The sequence below is a fragment of the Rhinoraja longicauda genome, chromosome 13, assembly GCF_053455715.1.
Source record: "Rhinoraja longicauda isolate Sanriku21f chromosome 13, sRhiLon1.1, whole genome shotgun sequence".
Taxonomy (NCBI): domain Eukaryota; kingdom Metazoa; phylum Chordata; class Chondrichthyes; order Rajiformes; family Arhynchobatidae; genus Rhinoraja; species Rhinoraja longicauda.
The window spans coordinates 37,408,043-37,435,180 of NC_135965.1; the positions used below are offsets into that span (position 1 = coordinate 37,408,043).

The 27,138-nt window shown below is 42.0% G+C and overlaps 1 protein-coding gene across 1 annotated transcript; it reads right to left on the bottom strand.

Moving 5' to 3' along the window:
* On the bottom strand, positions 1–26,264 carry LOC144599652 (integral membrane protein 2C-like). Its single transcript, XM_078410815.1, has 6 exons — positions 25,989–26,264; positions 12,273–12,410; positions 7,767–7,958; positions 7,010–7,120; positions 2,511–2,661; positions 1–868 (listed from the first exon to the last, which is right to left on the bottom strand). Exons 1-6 carry the CDS (start codon positions 26,082–26,084, stop codon positions 777–779), a joined length of 780 nt encoding a protein of 259 aa, XP_078266941.1. The 5' UTR covers positions 26,085–26,264; the 3' UTR covers positions 1–776.
* Between the last annotated feature and the right edge of the window lie 874 nt (positions 26,265–27,138).

A 27,138-nucleotide genomic window follows, 5' to 3' on the forward strand; every position in this document is an offset into this window, starting at 1 on the left:
TTAAATTCAAGAAATTTTATTCTCAGTTTTCTCACGCTGCATGTACAATCTAAATGCACACAACACTTATTTTTGGCTGAGATGTACATTTCTCTCCTTTCATATTAATGTTTTGTTACATGGGGAGGGGGTAGAAGTTAATCATTTTAATCGTGTTAGAAACAATATAGTAGTATCTGTGCATCATCCTCCACTCCTGAAATTTTGTTCGACTTAAGGGAAAGAGAGATCAGCCATGATTGAATGGCGGAGTAGACTTGATGGGCCGAATGGCCTAATTCTGCTCCGAGAACTTATGAATAGGATTGAGCACTGATTTAAATAGAACCAAATAGTCCTCATATATTTCTCTGCTTCTGAAATTTGAACCAAATTTCAGAAGCAGAAATGTAGGAGCGCAACTCAGTGGCATATTTAGTGAAGGACAAATTTCCACTCATTTTATCCATTTTAAACTGAAACATTTTAATGATACCGTGAATTACATACTCCCACTTCAAATGTTCGATAGTGTTAGTCGTGCAGTATTGGAGAGGGAGGAAAGACGGTCCCTTGTTACGATTTGTTCTTCAGCATCGAGTGTGTTAACTGCAAAAGCAACTAATGCAATGTTAAAATGCTCATGTGACTACTTAATTAACAGCGTTACTGAATCATCTCAAATACATGAACAAAGAGTGCGGCAAACTAATACAGCATTCACTGCAAGTGCACAAGTAACCTCAAGCAGCTGTGCCTGAAAAACACAGTCAGTGTGAGCGGTTGGCTTCACAACTTCACTCCTTTTCACAGATGGATGCCTCGACGACAAATATGTTGACAAGATGCCGTATACGACGGCAATTCTTGACGTCACGTTTATCAATGGCTGAAACACAAAATTAAATTATTGTTGCCTTCTAGATATGGAGACCTGTTGACTCTTCAATTAACAGAGGAAGGATTCAAAAAACCCTTACTGAACAGTTTACTTTCACATCTTTCTTTTTTTTTCTACCTTTACTGGTTATTCTCTCACCTCAATATACACAATAATCAATAAGTGTAATGGCTGTGTGAAGGATGATTAGATTAAGGGCATTCATTAGGTCAGGGAATGCTGATATAATGTACTCCCCATTTCAAATGATGATGCTCTATAAGACTTTGGTACGGCTGCATTTGGAGTATTGCATGTGGTTCTGGTCTCCCCACCTATAGGAAGCTGTGGAGGCTTTGGAGTGGGTGCAGTAGAGATTTACCAGAATGCTGCCCAGAGTAGACGGTTTCAGCTACCGGGATAAGTTGGATAGGCTTGGATTGTATTCTCTGCAGCGATCATAAGTCGAGGGGAGACTTGATAAAAGTATGTAAAATAGCCAACACTAGAGGCCAAAGCACATTACAGTGAAAGGGGGAAAGTTGAATGGAAATGTGCTGGGCAAGTTTTTTTTTTTTACAGAGAGAGAAGTGGTGGACCTGGAACTCATTGCCAGGAATAGTGTTGGAGGCAGAAACAATTGTGCCGTTTTGCCAGACCAACAGAGATCACGGCCTCCGAGAGGAAGCGAACAGTCCGCCGAGGAGCCAAGATATGAACTCGGCCTCTGAAGTTGGCTATGGGACCTGATCTACTGGCTCGGACCATGCGGAGTTCCAGAGCCCCGGCCGCAGAGGGCAAGTTCCACTCGCCGATCGGCACTGAGGTTCCAGGGAGGTAGAGGTTGGACACTTTACCTGGCCTGGACACCACATTTTCAGGGGGATTACAAGTGCGCTTTTGTAATTTTTTCCCTATTGAAAAGGGTGCCGGATCACCAGTTGCCAGAAAATCGGTGGTGGCCCCCATAGTAACATGTATAAATGTTTTTCAAAGCATGTGGATTTAGCTCTTTCTTCTCATCCAAAACAAAATTAACCTACTGATGTCAAATTATTTCCAGTCATAAAAACATATTGATAATTGTTTTGAACTTCATCCTGCAATTAAAGCAGGGTCCAATCAACAGGCAGGTTTATTTGCGTAGCACTTGGATCAAATGCAATGCTTGGATTAATGACATGGGGCATTGGACAACTGGCATTGGGTTCATGGGCTGAAGGACCTCCTGTGGTGTACGATCATCATTCAATGCATGTTCTGCACCAACTAATAGATGTGGCTCGGTACCCATTGTGCTCAGTTAACCAGTCTGGTTCATTTCCCTGCATGCTAAGGCATTCAGAACGGCTGGTTCAATAAAATGAAGACTGACTGCAATGACTAGTACCCTGACTGCAGGTTGAATCAATGGACTATTTGCCAGGATCGATGGGCATTTCCAGTATCAGCAGCACTAGCGATTTGCCAAGTAATATTGGAGATAATTTGAAGAGGAAATGAATACAATTGTATTAGCATTGGGCCCTTCTAACAAATTGATAATCAGTGGGTAAAGGTCACGTCAACACTTCTGACTCATGTGAATGTAATTTGGCTGAAATGATCAAGTACTCCGGGTGCCAACAATGTAAGAAGCTGCAGGACTCACTTCTCTGCACATTCTTGCGTTTCAGTTTGTAAGTCTTCTTTCCACTGCACAGTTGGCGGATGAAGGATCCCAGCTGGTGTACATTGCCGATTTGTTCTGTGACTTCCATCTCCTCCTGAATTATGTACGTCTGAGGCAGATAGGTTCCCAGCTGTGAAGATCAAAAATTGAATGTGAACTGTTAACTCTAAACCAGCGATAAGAACACAAGCCTCTACCTTGGGACAATTTGTTCTGGAGTTAGCACTCATTTCGAGTCTTATTTCATTTTAATAATAATAATAATCCATTTATTTTATATAGCGCCTTATCACATGCTCAAAGCGCTTTTGAGTCTCATTTCGAGAGGGGAGTGATAAATTAATGGTTTATCATCTGATGAATGACAAAATGCTAAATAGTTATGTTATGAGGAATGGATAACATCAGCAATGGCAGTAGTTATTAGACTCTAGAGGTACAGCATGGAAACAGGCCCTTCAGTCCATCGTGTCCACACTGACCAGCAATCCCCATACACTAGGACTATAGTAAACACTAGGGACTATTTCCAATTTTACCAAAGCCAATTAACCTGCAAACCTGTACATCTTTGGAATATGGGAGGAAACTAGAGCACCCGGAGAAAACCCTTGCGGTCATAGGGAGAATGTACAAACTCGGCACAGATACCAAATACAGGACAATGTGACATCACCACCCCGTGCCCCATGTGACCTCACCCAGCCAGCGGCCGCATGCTCCCGCTACACCAATGGCGGCCGCCCAGGCCGGGAGGCGGGTCGCTACGCAACCTCCGTTAGGCGGACCTAGGTCTACACTGTCCGGAGCTAAAATGTCGGAAACCTTGAGTGTGGGGGCCCAAACTGTCGGGACCTACAGCGTCCGGGCCTACAGTGCCCCCCCCCCGGGACTAATACGGGACAAGGGCGGTCCCGTACAGGACAAACCAATTTAGCCCAAAATAAGGGATGTCCCGGCTAATACGGGACAGTTGGCAACCCAACTTGCGAGGCATCCACTGAGTGAGAGGAGTGTACAGGATTTGGATGAAGTACTGAAGAAGACTTTGAAAGATTGTGAACAAAGATGGTGAAAGGTGGTATTTCAGTATTTCACAAATACTGAAGCTTCATGCACAGTGTACCAGCAGAGCAGAGAGTGAATATTTGAAGTGTTGGTTTTGGTTATTTGATAATGAGAAGGCTTTGGTGAACAAGCTAGTGGGTCAACCAGCTCAGAAAATTGTCAGATAAATTGCAGAGCTTCAAGAAGACAGACTGCAAGGGATAGGGATTGGTAGAGTGCTTAAAAATGTTTAAAGTCCTCTTCATGTGTTGTAATAATTATGTGTTTTAAAGAAGGTTGAAACTGAGCATGTGTAACTGAAACTCACTGCAGTCTACTTTAGTCAGTTTCTTTTCTCCATTGCCAAAGGACAAATGGCAATCGTAAAAAAAAAAAATAAGGTCGAAAGGGGAACAGGACATTTGCTTATCTGTAATGGTGTGGAATTGGGCTGTGTTTACTCGGCTGTGTCTTTCAGTGGTGCATGATGTATATTTGTTACAAGACCATTTGGAAGATGGAAAAGTACTAACGTGCCTTCTGCAATCAATAAAACTTCAAAGGAAAATTCTGTATATAAGGAGTGGATGAATCTTTGTTTATTGAGCAATCTCCTAGATTGCTCCCAGTGATCACTGTATTTGGTGCTCTTAAATAGAGTCTTGATTGTCTTGCCCGATCTTTGTGTTGTGTTTTAATTTTTTTGAAGGAATATTCAGCCGCTAACTTACTTGTGTAACTGCGGTGCTTATTTGGCTGACTGAGTTATGTTTTGTTCAATGGTGACTCTCGCGATGGTTTTGATGGGAGATTTAACAATGCCAATCTTTTTACTCTCAGAATACGTGGTTAGTCTCCCTGGAGATGCTGTGGCTGATAACTGTGTAACTTGAATGCTTATCACTCTGTCAGTTCAAGCCTAAATAGCATGTCTGTGAACAATTCAGGCTAAGTATCCCCTGCATCAAGACCAAGGAAAAATGGCCAGTACATAGCAGTCCGAGGGCATGATGGAACAGAGGCTGGGAAACTGAACCATATGGGCAGTTATAACTAGATTGGGAGACAGGGAGTGAGAAGAGATGGGAAAGGAAGAAGAAATCTGGGAGGGGGCAGGGGGTGGGGGAGACTAAAGGGCCTGTGCCACTTAGGCGATTTTAAGGCGACTAGGCTGTTGCTGACAGTTCGCCGGGGTGTCGCGGGCATGATCGTGAGGAGTCTTCAAAGAATCGTAGTGGATCTCGGCATGTCGCTAAGAAATTAACCAGATTGAAATTTCTCGGCGACAGCTGGCTTGTCGCCAGGTATCGTTGCTTATTGCGGGCGCTGTCGCATTCTGTCCCCAGGTTTGCTAGGTTGTCGCAGATGCATTTAGAAGCACGTAATATTAAATTAAGTAAAGTCACTTGAAGATACCATAAAATACTTGTGTTTAACCAATTTATTTACCGTCAGGACATTTGACAGGTAGATTGGAGGCGACCGTTTGACGGTCAGGTAAGTGTGGGAATTTCGCAAAGTTTATAGCCATCAGCGATTACTTTTAAAGTAGGCTCCCAACCCAGATATGCAACCCAGAAACCAGATATGCATCTCCCGTACTTTTTCATAGAATGCCCACACTCGCACAAAAATTCATTTAACCACCTTTAAAATTAAATTTCTTAATACTGCTATCAGTAAACTGGAAGTCAATCCAGTTTATGCCTTGTTACCGTGAAGCTTGGTTTTCAAGTAACCCGGGCAAGATGTTATATTTCAAAACTCTCAAGTAATTACAGACTAATCAGTGATTTCAGCGAAAATTAGGACACCGGAGAAGCATTGATATGCGTGGGAATTTCGCGATGTTTCCGAAGACGGTGTAATCTCTTAGCCAGGGGCTAGTTTCACAAAAAAAGTGACTTGTATCGACCTGACTCGGCATTGTCGTGGTCGTTGTTGTAGGGTAAAAGAAAATTTTGGCGATCTGCTACGACTTTGACAGTCGCCGGCAGTCCCCTAAAAAATCACCTAAGTGGGACAGGCCCTTAACACTGGGACTGTGGATTACCTGAAATTGGAAAATTCAACATTTCCGTTTCTGACCTTTTGCTGGAGTGACGCTGTTTGATGAAACAATTAAAGATGCTGGAGACTAGGACACTGCCCTGAGGATCCCCAGCAGTAACGGCTTTGGATTGAGATAAGTTTAACATCATATTTTGCAATCAGTGTGACATCAGCCCACGGAGTTTCCCCAACCACTGTGTAGGCAGTGCTGCTGGTAGATGCTTCACAGCGTCTGTGTGCAGTTTACACGTTCTCCCTATGACCGCCATGGGTTTCCTCCGGGTGCTTCAGTTTCCTCCCACATTCAACAGACTGCAGGTTTGTGGACTAATTGGCCTTTGTAAAATTAGCCTGACTGTGCGGGGAGAGGATGAGAAAGTGGGATAAAGTAGCATTAGTGTGAATGCTACATTAGCGCTGGTCACTATGAACTTGGTGGACCGAAGAGCCCGTTTCCTTGCTGGATCACTAAACTAAGCAGTTCAACATGCGTAGGAAGGATCTGCAAATGCTAGTTTATACCAAACATAGACACATATTGCTAGAGTAACTCAGCGGGTCAGGCATTATCTCTGGAGAAAAAGAACAGGTGACATTTCAGGTCGGAAGAAGCAATTCAATATCCGTTCAGGTTTACTACTATCCCGTGATGTCATGTGGGCCAAATGCTGCTGTGACATTTGTCACCAGGTAGAACATCATGTGCTTCACTAGGTGACAGCAGTGAGGAATCGTATTGAGGCAGTCAACAGTTAAAATATTGAGTGGAATTGAAATTATATTTAAAATAAACATGCCAGTGATGCCATTAAAACAAAGGAACAAAGCAAGGAAATTTTAATTAAATATATAAGCACAATTTATAAAACAGTTGTTTTAATTTTTGTGTTAGAGATAGAGCATGGAAACAGGCCCTTCGGCCCACTGAAGATCACCAGTTCTATCCTACACACTAGGGACAATTTAAACAAGCCAGCACGTGTATACAAACCTGCAGGTGTTGAAATGTGGGAGGAAACTGGTGAAAACCCACATGGTCACAGGGAGAACGTGCTAACTCCGTGCAGACAGTACCTGTAGTCAGGTCTCTGGTGTGGTAAAGCCGCAATCTACCATTGCGCCACAGTGCTGTCTCTTCCTCCCAGCTCCATTTGGTTGTTAGGTTAATTGGCCACCATAATTTACCACTGTGGTGTAGATGAGTGGCAGAGTCTGGGGTGGTGGGGAGTAGGACTTGACGGGAATGTAGAGAAAATAGAAAAGATGGGGATAGGACTGGTATAAAACTGTGTGCTGAATGATCAGCCCAGACTCATTGTGCTGCAGAGTTCAAACAAGGTATTTTATAGATCTTAAAGAGTGCAAAAAATTGAACTTACCTTCATTTTAGCAAGCAGCTCCCAGAGATTGCGAGGAGGCAAAATAATGGTTCTGTTGAGCTCAATGATATAACATCTATCCAACGAGAGGTCATGGTAAGCTGTCAAACTCTGCAACAAGAGGCAATTATTGTTTTACAGAGTCGGAGTCATACAGTGTGGAAACAGGCCCTTCGGCCCAACTTGTATACCGACCAACGTGTCCCATCTACACTTGTCCCACCTGCCTGCGTTTGGCCCATATCCCTCTAAACCTGTCCTACCCATGTACCTTGCACTGGAAGTTATTTTCTCTTCTGCTTCCAAATGCATTGTAGATTGGATTTAACAAATTCAAACAGAAGTGAAAAGCTTAATTATTAGGCAGAATCTCCCTCCTTATTTCCTGCAATTTTCTACCATCCTCCTGAGAGTTTAGGCTCCCAATGACAGGCTCCACGGATAGTCTCAAAGCAAATTAGTGCATAACTATCCCTGTTCCTGTGAAACCAGCAAGTACTTCAGAACATTGGAAACGCAACTGCCCTTGGCTTAAAATCTCTCTCATTTGGCTAAACGTCGGACATTAGAAGGAGCCAAAAGGATCTAAAATGACTGTGAGGCTGCGCCCTTCCAATGGAGCACAGATTACTTGCATCACCAAGGAGATGCAAGAAATCTGAGCCTGTGTTTAAAGTTTGGTATTTAGCGACCAATGTTTCTTTGGGTTTTTCCCTTCATACCAATCAAATTACTTTTAGATTTGTTCAATACTCACTTGGTAGAAGTCATGGATGATGTTGGCAGCATCTCCACCTTCAAACTCAGGCACAGGGACATTGATCAACTCAACGTCATCATCCAGGCGAATTTCCACATCCTCCTCCAGTTGCATCCGCCCTCCTTTTTGTACAGAGATGGCGTCTTCATCATACAGGACCGTACAGTGAAACAAATTATCTCTCGGGGCCTATACAAAGCATAGAAACAAGTGTCAGAAATCTCCAGTGTAGCTAACAAGCATGAATAATACAAACATCCTCTGCTGAATCCTTTCCACATGAAAACATGGAAGAGAATATAATGTATTATGTCTAGAAATTCATTCTCAGATGGCAGTGTTAAATGTATTATATTCTCATGGTCAACACTTTGTACTCTGCCCTTAAAATTCACTCCATTTAAGGACCGATTTTCAAAGGCAGATTACAAAGCAGCAACTTATTATAGCTCTGCCAAACGGGAATTCATTTCTCAAAAAGCTTTTTCCTAACTTTCCATATACCATCAATCCAGCCATCTCACAGATTTTCCAAAAGATATTGTCAGGTAGATAAAGGGGAAACTCCCAGCATATCTGGGTCCAATCCTAATTTTTCATTTCAACCTCCAATCTAATTTCTTGCATCGTTACTTTGAAGAAAATTTCACTGACCCCCCTCTTCCTAAATCTCAAAATAGCTCAATGTCTTAAAAGGAAGACTGATATCTCTGCAGAAAGTGTTTTTGGTTTAATAGTAAACGGCAACAGAAACTAGGTCAATGGAAAATAACAATTAGACTATGGATATCCAGCAAAGTAGATCCCACCAATGTCCCGTGATTGCTCTGATGTATTAGAAAAATATAGGAAGCAGAATTCTTAAGGCCCACTGGTCCCCAAACTGTTGACATCTCATCCTACTTCTTGCTAGGGCTCCATTCTATTCTCCCCGTCTGTGTGATAGAGACACGGAGATCTGATTACTCAGGTGAGGTGGAAGATCTAAAGAGACAACTACTGGCCTATGCATAAATCCTTAGCACTAAAATGTCATGTAGTCAATATTGTTTGGTATCACATGAGATCTTACCATACGGAAATTAGCTGCCTTTTTTTCTTACACTATCACATGGGCTACATTTCTAATGTTTAGTTTGTTTGTCACATGTACCGAGGTACAGTGAAAAGCTTTTGTTGTAGGCTAACCAGTCAGCGGAAAGACAATACATGATTACAATCAAGCCATCCACAGCATACAGATATATAATAAAGGTCATAATGTGAATAACGTTTAATGCAAGATAAAGCCAGTAAAGTCCGATCTAAGATAGAGATAGTCCGAGGGTCTCCAATGAGGTAGATAATAGTTCAGAACTGTTCTCTTGTTGTTGGTAGGAAGGTTTGGTTGCCTGATAACAGCAGGGAAGAAACTGTTCCTGAATCTGGTGATGTGTGTTTTCACACTTCTATACCTTTTGCCAGATGGGAGAGGGGAGAAGAGGGAGTGGCCAGGGTGCGACTCATCCTTGATTATGCTGCTGGCCTTGCTGAGGCAGCATGAGGTATAAATGGAGTCAATGGAAAGGAGGTTGGTTTGTGTGATGGTCTGGAGTGCGTCCAAAATTCTCTGCAATTTCCTAATGTTCTTCCTTATTGAATAGCATTTGGGATTTCCAAGGTGAAATATAACTTGAGACTTTTTAGATGATGAGACAGCCTTTTCATTAACAGTTGTAACTTGCTCCATTTTCTACAGCCATATCCCACAGCATAAGCTGATGGCATCATGGATAGTCTTGGATTTGACGAGATGAGGATGACCCTCGTCTGAAGAGGAAACTGGCATTGCTTTGGTTGGTGTGGGGGCAAATTAAAAGAAGGTGGTGAATGGGGCCTGGAATGGTGTAATGGTGCACCATTCTGTAATGGTGCAACAAAGTGCAAAATGAACCAAGAGCGGCTTCCACCTCATATCATGAAAATTAAGCAAAAGAAAGATCGTTGTTAACAAATCTTCCAGTAAATCATTTGAACATCGCCGGTTAAGCTGGTTTTGGCCAGTATCAATTATATCAGGATCATGTTTCAATAACGTTCACAGAGGCAATAGCAGTTGCTACTAGAAACTCAGGTCATCAAAGCAATGCATTGGGCATTGAAGAAGTGATTAGAAATTCATCGAGCCATGGTTTCACGGGTTGGAAATATGACATAGAGCAAGATTGATGTTGGATTGATATTCCATTTCACACAATGCCTGCAGCATTGTGCACTGTAAACCCCCTCCCCCGAAATTCTCAAACGTGCACGAGCTAGTTCCTCTCTGCTCTCGAGTCGAGGTTATTGTTAAATGCATGTCCATCATCCCAACAGGGTAGAGAGTGCTGGGCGGATGGATGGAATTAGTGGGGTACAATAATCAGGAGGAAAAGATTATGGTGGAGAGGGGAGGATTTGATTTCTGGGGAGAGGATAAAGGAGGAGGAAGTGGAAATTGGAGAAGAAATAAAGCAACTTGGGAAGGAAATGATTGGCGATTGTGGGTACACAGTGAAACAGTAGTATAGGGGAGGAGATTGTGGGGACACAGTGAAACAGTAGTATAGGGGAGGAGATTGTGGGGACACAGTGAAACAGTAGTATAGGGGAGGAGATTGTGGGGACGCAGTGAAACAGTAGTATAGGGGAGGAGATTGTGGGTACACAGTGAAACAGTAGTATAGGGGAGGAGATTGTGGGGACGCAGTGAAACAGTAGTATAGGGGAGGAGATTGTGGGGAAGTTGAGTGGTACTAGTGGTGGGAATACCCAAAGTGCCATTGAGGGCATCAACAAGGAATGGATACCAATTACGACACAGGAGTATGTTGGTGAGTAATGTTGTGATGTGGCTAGGCGATGAAACCCATAGAGAAAATAAAAAGGAGCCCAAAGTATACAAGATCACTGCCTAAAGAACAGGCTCCTTAATCCTTCAATTAACACCTGCTTCTTTGATTAAAACCAATGCCATTCGTGAACCACGTACGTACAGCCCAAAAATGCACTAGCACTGTAATTTATAATGTAAGAAATAGCTGGCCAGTCACCCATAAGCCCATCCCTCCAGTCATCATAATCACAGCTGATCTTCTAGTTCAGACACCATTCTCCTGCCCTATCTCTGTATCCCATATCGCTTGATTTATTTCTCAAAAGTAAACCTAAATATAACCTATCAAACTGTTTTGAATGAACATCATGGCTGAGGCCGTAGAGAATGCCAAAGATAGACCACTCTCAGTGACAAGAAGTAGTTTCCCTCATTCCAGTCCCGAACATCCAACCCCTCCTCGCCTTGATCAGCACAGGTTGGTCTGCAGCAATAAAGTAAATGCAGGCTGGCTGCGAAAATAGGTTGGGCCAACCAGTGGTGAAATATAGTGGATGTAACATTGTCTAATTTCAGAGACCAACACGAGTCGCCCTCATCTAATCCTACAGGTATCAACCCTGCAGGAATTTTGTGTGTTTCAAGTGAGGCCAGCATTCATTTTTCAAATTTCCAGAGAAGAAAGGCTGACATACTCAGCCTCACGTCGGAGAGTCTGAAGAAGGGTCCCAACCAAAAACATCATCCATCCTTTTTCTCCAGAGATGCTGCCTGGTCTGCTGAGTTACTCTAGCACTTTGTGTCCTCTATGTCTCTCCTCAGATAACCAACTTGCCACCTGGTGAACCAGTCTGGTGAATTCCTGCTGCATTCTATCAAAAGCAAACATCTCCACTTCGAGGGTGGCACAGTTGGTGCAGCTGGTAGAGCCACTGCCCCACAGCGCCAAAGACCCAGGTTCGATCCTGACCTCGGTGTGGAGTTTGTACCTTCTCCCAGTGACCCCGTGGATTTCCTCTGGGTACTCCGGTTTCCTCCCACATCCCCAGGACGTGCGGTTTTTCAGGTTAATTGGCCGCTGTAAATTGTCCCTCATGTGTAGAGTGGCCGAAAAAGTGGGAATAACGTAGAATTAGCGTGGAATGGTCAACATGGACTCGGTGGGCTGAAGGGTCTGTGTCCATGCTGCATCTCCAAATTAAACTAAAGTAAACTAGGTAAGGAGACCAAAACTGCATGCAATATTCCAGACATGATCTCACCAACTCACCATGATCTCCCAAATGATTGTAGTAAGGCACTGAATAACAATTGATATGCTTCTCTGCATGTGTCCTAAACACACAGTGATCTGGGACAAATTTACATACGTACACTATCGTGTACGCAACACAAAATTTCTAACGTTTCGCAAACAGGTTTATTTTAACATATTTTAAAAATTGTAATGTGTACAGAACGTGTTAAAAAAAAACAATGCTCTAATTTTTTTGCATAAAAGTGATGGATAGAAAATGAAAATCATCCCTTGCTAATCAATGCCACGGACTCGCTGATGCTGAAGCCTTTTCTATGTTTAAAGTTATCAAGCAACACGTTTGCATTCTTTAGGAATGATCAAACTTTAGACAATGAGATGTGTGCAGTACCTGAGTAAGATGGTAGTACTTGTAGGTGCATATTATCCCCAAGACCATTGTAGAAAGCAGAATAACCAATGCAATTGTAACACACAAAATGCGACTCAGGGTGGGCGTCTGAGATCTTGCAGGGACCGTCTGCACATCCTGAAAAAAGAAAAATGATGTGACTCCAGTGCACAACTTTCATCAAGTGACACAGATATATATATGCCAATTAGCAATGTGGGCCACGCATGAAGCATCTTCCATTACATCGATCATCTGGTAGCTTAACAATGGGAACAGGCCTTATTGTGCTTGTATAGATATAGCAAGTATCCACAGATGAGGGAACAGTTCCTTATTGCCTCGTAAACTTTTGGGCTCAAAATTAAATCAACGAATCCAATGACTGAAGCAATAAGGCACCATTGACCATTGAATGGGACACAATTTCTGTGATCTCGCAAGAGAATTCGGAGGAAGAATGGTAACACCCCCAAAAGGTGATGCTACGGACTTCACCTTAACCCCTCTTAATTCAAATTTTAATCCACTTTCTGTTAAAATATGTAAAATATTAATAAAATAGTTGTTTTTTCACTTCCTGTTTTGCTGCCTGTGTGAATCCTTTTGGACTATTTTTTCATCAATTGCACACTTCAGTATGAAACTGGGAACCTCATGGAAATTGTGTGTCCATGTGTATGAATACACCTTATTTTCTACGCTGTATCTCTAAACTAAATTTAAAGAAAAAAGTTATATTTTAGTTAGAGCTGAGAGCTAAACAAAGCCAGAGAGCATTCTCTTTATTTACTGTTTAACTAGACCAAGTGGGCCCAAACCTCTCCTGCATTGGTGCAGCACCCTCTCCTCCCCCTCCCCTCTCCTCCCCCTCCCCTTCCCCTCCGCACCCACTCCATCCCCCTCAACCCCCCTCCTCCCCCCCTAGGAGATACATTTAAACTTTAAAATGTGAATAACGTAAAAAATATAACACCGATTTCAATGAAACTTCTTCCATTAGCACCAAAGGGATGACGGTGAGTAAGGTGGGCCTAAAATTGTCGCGCTATCGTGTACCGTTTTGGCTGTAGTTCAGGAACAAACAAACGAGTTTTAGTATATAGATGGGTTAAACTTCTACCAAACTCTCTAAAAAGTCTTAAGTTAAACAAGAAAGGAATTCTGGTATGCGGGACGCTAAAAGTAAATTCTAGTCTGTATATTTATTTTGTGATTACAGCAGAGGAGGTCATTGGCTCCCAGTGGAAGAATATGCCATCAGTCTGACTTCCTCTTGTTTCCCGTGTCACCCTTGAGTCTTACACACTCTTCAATTCCCCTTTGATTCTTTTGTCACTTACCTACACTGAGTGCTAACTAAGAGCAGCTCATTAACCTACCATCAAATCTTTGGCATATAAGAAGAAACGAGCGCGTGACAAAAATCCAAGTGGACACATTGTATGCTTACTAATTACACGCAGACTGCATCGAAGGTTAAACCCAGGTCCCAATAGCAGTGAAGGGTCTGCACTAAATGCTGCATTCCTATGCCTATCAATCCCCAAAATAGTCCAAATATTTTTCTTCTTGTTCTATCCATGGATCAGATCTTATCCATCCATTGCAAGGGTCTGAGTTCCTCACTAATTCTACTCCTATTTCTCACCATAACAGCATTAGTGACAACATTATGATCCCTTACATAAATCACTGGCAGAGAGGCAGTGCTACAGTTTTAAAGGAGAGAAAATTGCAAGGCCAAAACAAAATAAAAGCCGCAATGCATGATCGTAAGTGATAGGAGTAGAATTAGGCCATTCTGCCCATCGTCTACTCTGCCATTCAATCCTGGCTGATCTATCGCTCCCTCCTAACCCCATTAATCTGCCTTCTCCCCATAACCTCTGACACCCATACTAATCAAGCATCTATCTCTGCCTTAAATATATCCACTGACTTTGCCTCAATAGCCTTCTGTGGCAAAGAATTCCACAGATTCACCACCCTCCGACTAAAGAAATTTCTCCTCATCTCCTTCCTAAAAGAACATTTTTTAATTCTGAGGCTATGACCTATCAATCAATCAATCAGAGTTATTTTAAAGACCCAGCACTGACACCAATTGTCAAAAGGTTTCTTTATGCTGTGGGATTTTGATAGCATTCCATCGATCCTCCTCTAAAACAGGGGACGAAATCGTGAGCATCAGCTATAGGGGACTGACTGCTTTCATATTAGAACGAGAAGGTGTACGAATAAGTTAACAGTTCATAACACTACATTGATTAAGTGCAATTCCAAATATTAAGCATCATTAATTATCTGTCAAATTACTGACCATGTGAACTCTGTAAGCACAATCCCAGCATCAGGCATCACTTTCCCCTGCAACCGCAGGAGATGCAACACCTGTCCCTTTACCTCCCCCATCGACTCCATCCAAGGACCCCGACAGTCTTTTCAGGTGAGGCAGAGGTTCACTTGCACCAACCTCATCTACTATATCCGCTGTTATAGATATATCTGCTGTTCCAGGTGTTGAGCAGGAATGATTTCATTCAACCAGGCTCGGCAATCGTTTAGCTGAATACCTCTGCTCAGTCCGCCTAAACCTACCTGATCTCCTGGTTGCTCAACACTTTAACTCCCCATCCCATTCCCACACTGACCTTTCTGTCCTGGGCCTCCTCCATTGTCAGTGTGAGGTCAGTACAAGTTGGAGGAACAGCGCCTCATATTTTGCTTGGGTAGCTTACACCCCAGTGGTATGAATATTGACTTCTCTAACTTCAAGTTGCCATTGCTTTCCCTCTCTCTCCATCCCCTCCCTTTTCCCAGTTCTCCTTCCAGTCTTACTGTCTCCGACTACATTTTATCTCTGTACCAACCACTCCCCTGACATCAGTCTGAAGAAGGGTCTCGACCCGAAACGTCACCCATTCCTTCACTCCAGAGATGCTGCCTGTCCTGCTGAGTTATTCCAGCATTTTGTGTCTATCAGGCATCACGACAGGCTGAAGGTACCAGTTACCTCTAATGATGATGAAGTATATCATTTGGTTCAGAAAACTATCTGTCCAGATTCAGCCTCGCAGCATTGTTATGAGGTTTGTATTACCATGGAGAAAGATGAGGCAGTACAGTTCGTCCTGAATTTTTTTTTTTTTTCCTTTTTGGAAGGAAGAACTAATTGGTGAATCATTTATCTCAAAAACATGGCAGAACCATGAGAATAAAGATCTGAGACTCGCAGGTCAAAACATTCATAGATCTTTATTCTCACACAAATAAAAGTTAGTAATATATCATCTCATGATTTATGGATGCGAGTTCCAAGTTAAAATATATATCTTTCCTTTCCCTTTCTTATAGAGACTTCAAAGAGGAAGCGGCACGGTGGCGCAGCAGTAGAGTTGCTACTTTACAGTGCCAGAGACCCGGGTTTGTTCCTGACTATGGGTGCTGTCTGTATGGAGTTTGTAAGTTCTCCACAGGTTCTGACCTGTGTGGGTTTTCTCCAGGATCTTTGGTTTCCTCCCACACTTCAAAGACATATGGGTTTGTAGGTTAATTGGCATGGTAAAATTGTAAATTGTCCCTAGTGTGTGTAGGATAATGTAAGCGTGCGGGGATCGCTGGTCGGCGCGGACTCGGTGGGCTGAAGAGCCTGTTACCCCGCTGAATCTCTAAACTAAAGAAAACTTAGTTAAGTACTATACTGTACAACCTAACAATATTGTCTCTTGGCTGTATATTTTCACTCCTCTATCAGTTTTAAGCTCCAATGTCACATTTAATTTTTTATGAACTATATAAAAAATTTAGTGATAACTATATTTTTTCAACTTACAAAAAAAATGGATTACAGAACACATCCAGAATATTGAGTCATTGTGACACAATTTTCAAGCAACAAAAAATCTTTCCTTTTCTAACTTACGCAAATGAAAGATATTCATTGCTTATCAATCCTGTCAAATTACAAATTCTGTAATTTGTCAAGGGACACGCGGTCACAGGGAGAACGTACAAACGCCGTATAGACAGCACCTGCAGTCAGGATCACACCGGGATATCTTTCGCTGTAGGGCAGCAACTCTACCGCTATGCTACTGTGCCTCCGGAAGCAGGAAGAATCAATGGACGTGTCATTGTTCAATTGAACCAGGACGAGTCATTGTTCAATTGAACCATTTTTCTTTTGCATAGCCTGTTCCTGTGAGATTAATGTCCAATCTGACAAAATGAACTATCCTGTATTATATTTGCTGCACTGTATGCCATCATATGAACCGTCCCCTCAACAATTACACTTCAATACAAAGTCAGCCTGAAGAATGGTCCCAACCCAAAATGTCATCGATCCATGTTCTCCAGAGATGCCGACTGACCCACTGAGTTCCTCCAGCACTGTGAGTCTTATTTTAGCTACAATTAGTCATCAGTTGGAGCTGGATAATACATTAACAACATGGTGCACACTCAAAAGTTCAGAGTCACAGCTGCTCTTCCTGAAAACAAACACATCAGCGTAAAGATACTCAATTCCACGACGAAAATGTCAAAAATCCACAACCATCCTTGGCAAAAATAGTGAGGCTTCAATGCCTGTGATTTATACTGAACACAGCATCTGGTCTTTCAAAATGACACACACAGTCACTGAAAACTTTTCATCTCCACGACAGAATGACAAATCAGAATGGTCATTCCTTCTCCCTGCTCAGATCTGGCAGAAGGTACAGAAGCTTGAAGGTGTGCACTACCAGACTCAGTCACAGCTTCTCCTGAATGGTTCTTCCATAAACCAGGGTAGTGCCAATTCACCTCTGCCCCATTGAGGATATTGGACTTTGCCTATTGAACTGATGCGCTACAATGCTGAGAACTGCATTCTGGTCATAACTCACTTTTTGGTCATAACTCACTTATTTTGGTCATAACTCACTTCTCTCTGCCGCCCTTATCTATGGGTGAGGTATTGTGAAGAATGCAATGGCAAGCTGCATGCATATCACTGTGCAGCTGGAGAACATGCATGGGTGCCATTTTAATTTGGGATCCTTCTTGAGCTTTTCTACATTCATGCACTTGGATCTGTTAGATATGATCCCTAAATCCAAGTCATCGATACAGATTGTGAGCAGCTGGGCTGCAGACAACTATTCTTACAGGTCACAGTAAATTTCCCCGGTGTGGGACGAATAAAGGAATATATTATAGAATACCAAACCAAAAAGGAACTATTTATTCTACTCTCTGTTTTCTGTTTGATACCCAGTCCTCAATTCAGGCCAGTTTATTACCCACATTGTGTTCTAATTTTGTTTAACACTCTCTTGAAATTCAAATACACCACATCAACGTAACATTCTTATCTGGTCTCATTTGCCTTTACTTAAGATTACAACCTAAATAAATAAATGCAAAAAGACATAAAGAGCTGGAGTAACTCAACAAGTCAGGCAGCATCTCTGGAGAACATGGATTAGCAACATCTTGGGTCGGGGTCAGTGGGCCGAAGGGCCTGTTTCCACGCTGCATCTTTAAACTAAACTAAATAACGTAAATGTTACTGTAACATCTAATTCACAAATAGAATAGATCAGGTACTTGGAGGAAAAATAAAATACAGATATTTGTGAATAGAACTATGGATTGTTACTAATGAAATCGCCCCTACTTTGGGGCTACATATGTTCCTTCAGCTTTGTACTGGATCAGCAAACTCTCATTCAGCAGAAAAGCGAGATTCTGTCACAACTCAAATCAGAAAGCTGTAGAATCTGCCTTTTTGCAGATTCATAAGAGTAGAATACAGAAAAGTAATTAGAAGTTAAGCTATGTGCATCGAGCACTGTGATCCCCATTGTTGTGATGAACCAAAGCCTAGTCTTTACTTTGCATTTGAGGACAAATTGTACTGATTAAATTGTGATTCTAATTTTAACTGTTGGCCATTATGTTTACGTGCTGTAAAAGTAAGCAGCTTAACATTTCAATTCCGGCCTCATTCACTAAGTGTCTCCGCAGTCTGTCTTTCGTTTAGTTTGGAAATACAGTGCGGAAACAGGCCCTTCGGCCCACCGGGTCCGCGCCGACCGGCGATCCCCGCATATTTACATTATCCTACACACACTAGGGACAATTTACACATACACCAAGCCAATTAACCACCAATCCTGCACGTCTTTGGAGTGTGGGAGGAAACCGAAGATCTCGGAGAAAACCCATGCAGCTCACGGGGAGAACGTACAAACTCTGTACAGACAGCACCCGTAGTCAGGATCGAACCCGGGTCTACGGCACTGCGTTCGCTGTAAGGCAGCAACTCCACCGCTGCGCCACCGTGACCGCCCTTGTCTTCAACAAAAAAAAAGCAAAACTGCACATGGAGGCACATGCAAAAGACATGTTGATCAGATTCAAGGCTGCAGCAGTACACTTGCTTCACCCATGAGATGTAACCCTCGGTCGGGTAGTAGAACAGACTACCCGGTCCGGTTAGTAAGCTTGCAAATGACAGAAAGATTGGTGCAGTTGTGGATAGTCAGAAAGATTATCAATGGATACAGAAGGATTTAGCCCAGTTGGAAATTTGGGCAGATAAATGACAGATGGGCTTTAATCCAGATGTTGCACTGTGAGAAATTAAATGTAAGAAAATATTATACAGTAAACGGCAGGATCCTCAGGATTAGAGGGGGTGGAGGATCTCAGTCTGAAGAGGGGTCTCAACCCGAAATGTCACCTATTCCTTTTCTTCAGAGATGTTGCCTGACCCGTTGAGTTACTCCAGCCTTTTGTGTATGTCTTCGATGTATAGAGAGTCTTGGGCTAACTTGCTGAAAGTGGTGACACAAATGGATAGGGTGGTGAAGAAAGCTTGTGGAATGCTTGCCTTCATCAGTCGGAGCACTTGGTATAAAGGATAGGAAGTCACGTTGCAGTGTATAAAACTTTGTTTTGGCCACATTTGGAGTATTGTATTCAGTTCACACCACTGGAAGGGTGTGGAGGCTCAGGAGAGGTTGCAGAAAAGGTTCACATGAACATTTGTGCAAGAAGGAACTGCAGATGCTGGTTTAAACCGATGATAGACACAAAAAGCTGGAGTAACCCAGAGGGACAGGTAGCATCTCTGGAGAGAAGGAATGAGGGTCCAGTTTTTTGTGTCGTCACCCATTCCTTCTCTCCAGAGATGCTGCCTGTCCCGCTGAGTTACTCCAGCCTTTTGTGTATATCTTCGGTTTAAACCAGCATCTGCAGTTCCTTCTTACACATTTTGTCTGCTCCACTGCGAAATCTCCTCAAGGTATCTCTACTTTCAAGAAGTTCTCTTCCTCTCTCCGACGAGAATTCTGCAAAATCCTCTCTCGCTGCTCCCCCTCTGTGATCTCTCGTTTCCCTTATCCCTAACGAGTCTGGTCTCGACCCGAAACGTCACCAGAGATGCTGCCTGTCCCGCTGAGTTATTCCAGCTTTTTGTGTCTATCACCTGAACATTGCCTGTATTGGAGAGCATTAGCTTCAAGAAGCGGTTAGACAAACTTGGACTGTTTTCTTTGGGGTATCGGAAGCTAAGGGAAGACCTGATAGAATTAAAATTATTTAAGAATTATGTGTACAATTATACGTATAGATGGGGTAGATCGTCTTAATGTTTATTCCAGGGTGGAAATGTCAATTACTAAAGGGCATCGTTTTAAGATGAGCGGGGGGAAAGTTAAATGAGATTTGTGAGACTTTTTTTGTTTTTACACACAGAAAGTGGTAGACGTCTGCAACACACTTTATGGAAGAAGGTGGAAACAGATGCACAAACAACATTTAAGAGGCATTTATACAGGCACATGCAGGGAATAGATGGTCACAGACCAAGTACAAGCAGATTGAATTAGGGTTGGCATCATGGATGGCAGTGTGCTGTATAATTCTGTGCTCTGTGAAAGCATTGTTATGTTTTATAGCAGAGAAAATAATAATGGTTTTAGTTAACCGAAGTATATGTGAAACAACCTCATTCTTCAAGGTTCAAATAACCCTCTGAACTATAGTAACTTTCATCCAACAAGGTAACATATAAGGAAATAACAATTATTATAATCAAAAAGGAAATATAAAACTACAGGTTCTGCAAATCTGAAATAAGAACTGAAAATACTTAGGGAAATAAAATTAGCAGGTCAGGTAGCCTGTGTGGAGAGAAAAACAGGATTCATGTTTAAGGCTGATGAACTTTCATCAATTCCAATCAATGCAGCCTCAATAGCTTAAGTTTAGGTTTATTATTACCAAGGTACAGTGAAAAGCTTTGTTTTGCATGCTATCCATCAAATAAGATAATAATATACATACATACAATCAGGTCAAACCCAAGTCCAATACGTTCTCCCCCTGACCTGCGTGGGTTTCCTCCCACACTCCTAAGACTAACAGATTTGTAGGCCAATTGACTTGGTATAATTGTAAATTGTCCCTAGTGTGTGTGTGTGTGTAGGATATTGCGTTAGTGTGCCGGCATCGCTGCGTGGCACGGACTCGGTGGGCCAAAGGGCCAGTTTCCACGTTGTTTCTCTAAACTAAAAAAATGAAAAAGATAGAGCGAAGGCAAAGATACAGAGCGAGGAATGTAACTCTCAGCATCGCAGCGCATTTCCAGCTTACTTGATTAAAAGATTGTCACATAGCATTTTGTCACATGCTGAATATATTTCTACACGTACAGCTGATGAATTCAGGATCAACTGCGTGATAAACCACCCAAAGCATTGGGTTGAGTCAAGAGATTTGAAGATATGCCTGGATGTGGCCAAGTGTTTTGGTGTGCTGCAGGGTGGAACTTAACCACAGCTGTAGCTGAGACTGAGCAACTTGTATTGAATTCTAAAGCTGCTTGTGGTCCTCCATGAGTTTGTGGTCCTCCATGAGTTACAGCACTAATAGAATAATAACTAAAACAATTATAAGCAGGAAACTTAAAAACATGATCATATTTCATTTTACAAATTGACAACAAACAGAAAACTTAGCAGTGTAACTGGGAGAACTGGGATGACAAATGTTTCAGTCAGATTGTTCTTCTGATAAGAACTATGACGGCAAAACTGCCTGCTATTATAGGTCTAGTAAATAGTGGGACTGTTTATACAATTGTAGGGGGCTTGATTCATTTTTTACATGAACATTTAGAATCTACAAAACATTTCATGGTGAACAACAAAAGCCAGAGAAAAAAAATTACTCTACATTGCAGAACTAATTATAAAAAACTAAAAAAACTAAAAAACCATAGGGCCCAAGGTAATACAACATTTTGGATTGGAGACAGACTCACTGACAGGAAGCATGTGGTTGGTGTTGGGCTATCAGTATTTTAGTGACTGAGGTGGGGTTTACGGTTTAGTGCTTATCATTCATGATACACACATTGTAATCTGGATTTAAATGTAGGGAGTGGTCTGAGTTTAGTTTAGTTTAGAGATACAGCGCGGAAACAGGCCCTTCGGCCCACCGAGTCTGCACCGACCAGCGATCCTCGCACATTAACACTCCCCCACACATACAAGGGACAATCTTACATTTATACCAAGCCAATGAACTTAGAAACCTGTATGTCTTTGGCGTGCGGGAGGAAACTGAAGATCTTGGAGAAAACCCACGCGATCACGGGAGAATGTACAAACTCTGTACAGGCAGCGTCCGGAGTCAGGATCGAACCCGGGTTTCTGGCGCTGTAAGGCAGAGGCTCTACGGCTACGCCTAAATATTTCATATTATATTTGCAGATAAAGGAAAAAAATGCCTGTGTCGTTGCGAGTGAGTGAAAAGGAAAGAAAGGTATCAGGATAATATCAATGTATTGGTCAGGTAGTGATAAGAAGTGATAAATATAATTTAATTCAGGAGAAATGAAAGGTAATGCTTTGGGACTCAGCAAACAGGGTTCATGTATAATCAATAAAAGATAAACTACTGATATTATTAAGAAAAACTGAAACATTGAAATGCAAGTTGACAAATTACCAAGGGCAGAAGTACAGGAGATGAATCAGTTATGAAAGCAAACAAACACTTTATTGTGACGATAGACACAAAAAGCTGGAGTAACTCAGCGGGTCAGGCAGCATCTCTGGAGGAAAGGAAAAGGTATTTCAGGTCGAGATCCTTCTTCAGACTGAGACTCGGGAGATTGGGGAGTGAGATATATATACTTTCTTTTATTGGAAATAGCTCCTGTGCACATTGGCCTATGTTGGCTACCAGTTAAACAATGCCTTGAGTTTAACACTTTCATCCTTGTTTCAAATGATTATGTCCTGTCTTCTTTCATTTCCGTAGTCTTACTAGCTCTATAACCTTCAAAACACAGCACTTCTCTAATTCTGACCACTTGCAGTGAGCTGTCAAATTTTGGTTAATTCCCCGTGAAGCACCTTTGCATATTTTACTACATTAGAGTCTCTACATTTACCAAGTTTTTGTCCAAGTTTTTTATCATAAATATAACGTCCCATCTTATTGAAAGGCTCAGTTCACAGACCTAAGCTTTTCATGTTCGTAAGTTCTAGGAGCAGAATTAGGCCATTCGGCCCATTAGGTCTAATTAGCCATTCAATCATGGCTGATCTATCTCTCCCTCCTAACCCCATTCTCCTGCCTTCTCCCCACAACCTGTCTTTACTAATTAAGAATCTGACAATCTCTGCCTTAAAAATATCCGTTGACTTGGCCTCCGCAGCTGTCTGTGGCAATGAATTCCACAGATTCACCACCCTCTGACTAAGGAAATTCCTCCTCATCTTTCTAAAGGTATGTGTTTTTATTCTGAGGCTTTGCAACAGTTCTTCTTTAAAGCAGCTTTGAACATAGATTATAGAACAGCACTGCACAGGAACTTGCTCTTCAGCACATGATGTCCATGTTGAACAAGATGCCTGTTTAAATGAATCACTTCTGCCGACAAATGTTCTGTATCCCTCCACTCCCTGCATATTAATGTCATAAGTGATGGGAGCAGAATTAGACCATTCGGCCCATCATGTCTACTCCACCATTCAATCATGGCAGATCTATCTCTCCCTCCTAACCCCATTCTCCTGCCTTCCCATACTACATTATATGTTGTAGAATAGAATGGAATACTGATTCACTATTTCCATAAAGGGTATATAGTAACAAGAAATCATAGGAACATTTTTTTTAAGGCAGCAGTTGTCAAGTCAACCTTTTGAGCTTGTAATTCAATACATTCACAGCTGATCCACTGTCTCAATGCCGTATTCTAGCTCTCTCCCCATACCCCTTGATACTTTAGTGTGAATAATCTCTCTGTCTCCTGCATTAATCGTCAATGAGATCCCCTACGCTCTTTGCTGCTACCAAATCTCATAGGTTCGCTATCACTGAGCACACACAGATCTTCTCCCTTAACTTCGTCCAAGGCCCCTGGCAGTCCTTGCAGGAGAGGCAGAGGTTCACTTGCAATTCATCCAATCTTATCTAATGTATCTGCTGTTCCAGGTATACATCGGCAAGAACAAGCGCAGACTCGGCGATCGTTTCGCTGAACATCTCCGCTCAGTCTGCCTAAACCTACCCGATCTCCCAGTTGCTAAACACTTTAATCCCGCCCATTCCTGGGCCATCTTCACTGTCAGAGTGAGGCCCAACGCAAATTGAAAGAACAGCACCTCATATTCCGCTTGGGCAGCTTACAACCCAGTGGTATGAATATTGACTTCTCTAACTTCAATTAACCCTTGCTTTCCCTCTCTCTCCATCCCTCCCAATCCTAGTTTTCTGACCAGTCTGACTGTCCACCTTATTAAATTTTACATTGTATACCTCGTCATCATCTTCCCCTAGTTAACAATGATTCTACATTTTCCGTGATATTCGTCCCCTTTGATCTCTCGTTTTTTCACACCTTACCCTTCCATATCTCTCGTTTCCATCTCCCCCGAATCTCAGTCTGGACAAGGGTCTCAAACTGAAACATCATCCATTCCTTCTATCCAGAGATGCTGCCTGTCCCACTGAGTTACTCCAGCATTTTGTGTCTATCTTTAGTCCTGAATTTCTTACCCCATATCGTGAGACTGTCACTCCTGGTTCTAGAGCACCCATTCACCCCACCATTCACCCCCCCCCATCTTCTGTCTTCACTCCCTCCCTCCCTCCCGCCCGCCATTTCCTTCCCCTTCCCCCACCCTCTCCCTTGCTACATCAATCAGGGTTTGCATTATTTCTCATGCAGTTTTACCTCTACTGGATACATTGCATGGAACACTGTAATGTGGGGAAGGACTACCATCAAGACTACCTCCAAACTGAGATAGTAGCAACATTATGATCTGCACTATCGATCAAGCTTGAGGAACATTGTATTAAATGCCAGAAACAGCTCCCTTTAGATTATTTTACTCAACATTGAAAAATTAAAAGATTGAATTCAGATGTGAAATATGACTTTAGACATACCAGAACGAAATAAAACATTACTTTTGTATTTTTCTAAAGCAAAAAATTGGGTCATAACAGAAATTATGTAGACAATCATCATCATCAATTAATAATTCCAACAACAGATTTTTAAATAATTAATTGAACTACAAGACTTTTTTAAAAATCTATTGTGCTTGTTGCTCGAAACGGCAGTTAACTGCAAGAGATTGCAGATTTTATAAATTAGATCAGTAGAGAATATTTTCTGTTTCAGCTGGGATTTGTAAATTTGTGTTATCCATTGAGGAAGAGTTTGCTATAATGAGATGAAAGGAAAAACAACGAGAATTATGAATTGTAGTTATTTTGCGTTAACTGAATAAGTGTCTAATTAGTCAATAATTCACGACATAACATTTAACAAAGGCTAAGGTGCACAGGGGTGAACAACACTAATTTATTTATGAAACACTGCCTTTCCATCTGCATTTACTTTTGAAATAGTGCCTTAGTCCTTCCTTAGTCCCGTGTGTTTGTCACCAAAACTTCCTGTCTGAAACTTAGCCTTCAGCACTTCCTACTGAATTATAAACAGTGATGTCATTTCTTCCCAAGGTAATTTAACCCAAGAAAATATGTCCAGTTCCTGAAACAACAAACCTATTAACTACTCCCAGGAGGGGGGGGGGTTTAATGGATTGTAAATAACTAGCGTCAAAAAATATATTTATTTTAACCTGTTGGCAAAGGTAAAGCCGTTTCTGGCGCATGAATAAAGTTTAGTTTGATTTTAAAAAAAAATGTTTTCAATATACCGCAGAGTCTTTTTTTTAAACCCAAAGATACACTGAGCAGTAGACATTTCCCAACCCCTAGAATTCTCTCCAACAACGTCATTGGTTTGTTCATTAATGTGAGTTTAAGAAATCGAAACTCAGGATTTCGCACATCGACTTAAACACGAGCGAATGAGCTTCACAACAAAGGAAATGTATTCGCCTCAAAATTCATCCTTGTGTCCGATATGAGGGAAGTGGGGAATGGAGAGAAAACGAAAGAGGGAAGCACCGCGGTTAGATTCAACCCCCCCCCCCAGTCACTGCCTTCCCAAAGCCGTGTATTGCACCTTTCCCACAGTCAGACCCTGGGTTGTTGCCACATCCCGCGATGTGCTTTGTTGCCGGGTTGCCCACTGGACCGTGGACGTGAGCACTGTGATGTTTACAGCGGTAACTCTGCCCCCCCCCCACGACATGTATCTGACAAACACTGAGATGGACTCACATCAGCCGCAGGGATAAGGATTTCGGTTTTGTCAGCTTCGCCTTCTGCTTTTTCTGCCTTCTGCCCCAAAGTCGCGGGGAGCGAGATCTTCACCATTTTGAGGAAAGATAATGAACACCCCTCTCTCCTTCTCCCTCACACTCTCTTTCTCTCTCGCTCAGCTTTGGAAAATAAAACACAACTAAAATGTCGCCAGCTATCTGCGCTTCCTGCGTCTGATCTGATCCTTCGGATTCCGGAAGTGTGTGCCTGTGTTATGTAGACAAGGGAAAGCCTTTGAGTTGAGTCTCTAAGGCGAGCAAGCGAAGGGGGTTGCACCTTTGGAAGGCAGGTGAAAGCAACCTTCGCTTAGTCACGGGAAACTGACAAGAACGAATAAATGCGACAATTAAAAAAAAAAAAATTACACTTCTATTTTCATTTTATGTTCGAATATTGAATATCAACTCAAAATTTGCTTGGCTGTAAATCAACCATACAAAGCAGACCTACAATCAGACCATTTCCATCTTGTTTGAAGGGGGATATCCATATCATCAGGATACATAATGTGTGCAAAACAAAAACATTACTTAAAGCAGCACAAAACAATATTTGACGCATCTGTAACAATTTATAAGAGCTTTCTTAGCCTGGGTCATGATATCAATAATCCTGATCTAAAAGCTAGTTTTGTTCATTCAATGAATTTACAGTATTCCCTGTAAAATTAGAATGGATTAACCATTGCCAAGTTTTCAAACTACAAAAAAACAAAAAAAATGTCAAACTTCTATAATACTGAGCCCAAGTAATCAGGATTAGCACACCCTTCACATATTCTCATAACTAACTTGTACAAGATTTAATACGAAGCTGCATTACATTTTTAAAAATATCTCCCTCCCCTCACAACCACAAGCTAAAACTATATTCAGCTAATTAAGGAGATTTAATGCAAAACATTAGAGAAAACTTAATTTTGTATTCTTATTGTACATCAATTGTATTAAAATTAATATGGAAGCGACAATCTTGTTGGTGGGCTTGGGGGTCACTTGTTCTGATATCTCCCCTTCTACCTCATAAGGAAATCATTGAGTCATTCAGCAAAGAAAAGGAGGCCCTTCAGCCTACCATGTCCATGCTAGCCCTCAATGACCAACTATGG

Coding starts and splice junctions, on each gene's coding strand:
- LOC144599652 (XM_078410815.1), bottom strand. CDS start 26,084: ATGGTGAAGATCTCGCTCCCCGCGACTTTGGGGCAGAAGGCAGAAAAA. Junction 7,959..12,272: donor AGTACTACCATCTTACTCAG/GTACTGCACACA, acceptor TGCTTTGTATAG/GCCCCGAGAGATAATTTGTT. Junction 7,121..7,766: donor TCATCCATGACTTCTACCAA/GTGAGTATTGAA, acceptor CTCTTGTTGCAG/AGTTTGACAGCTTACCATGA.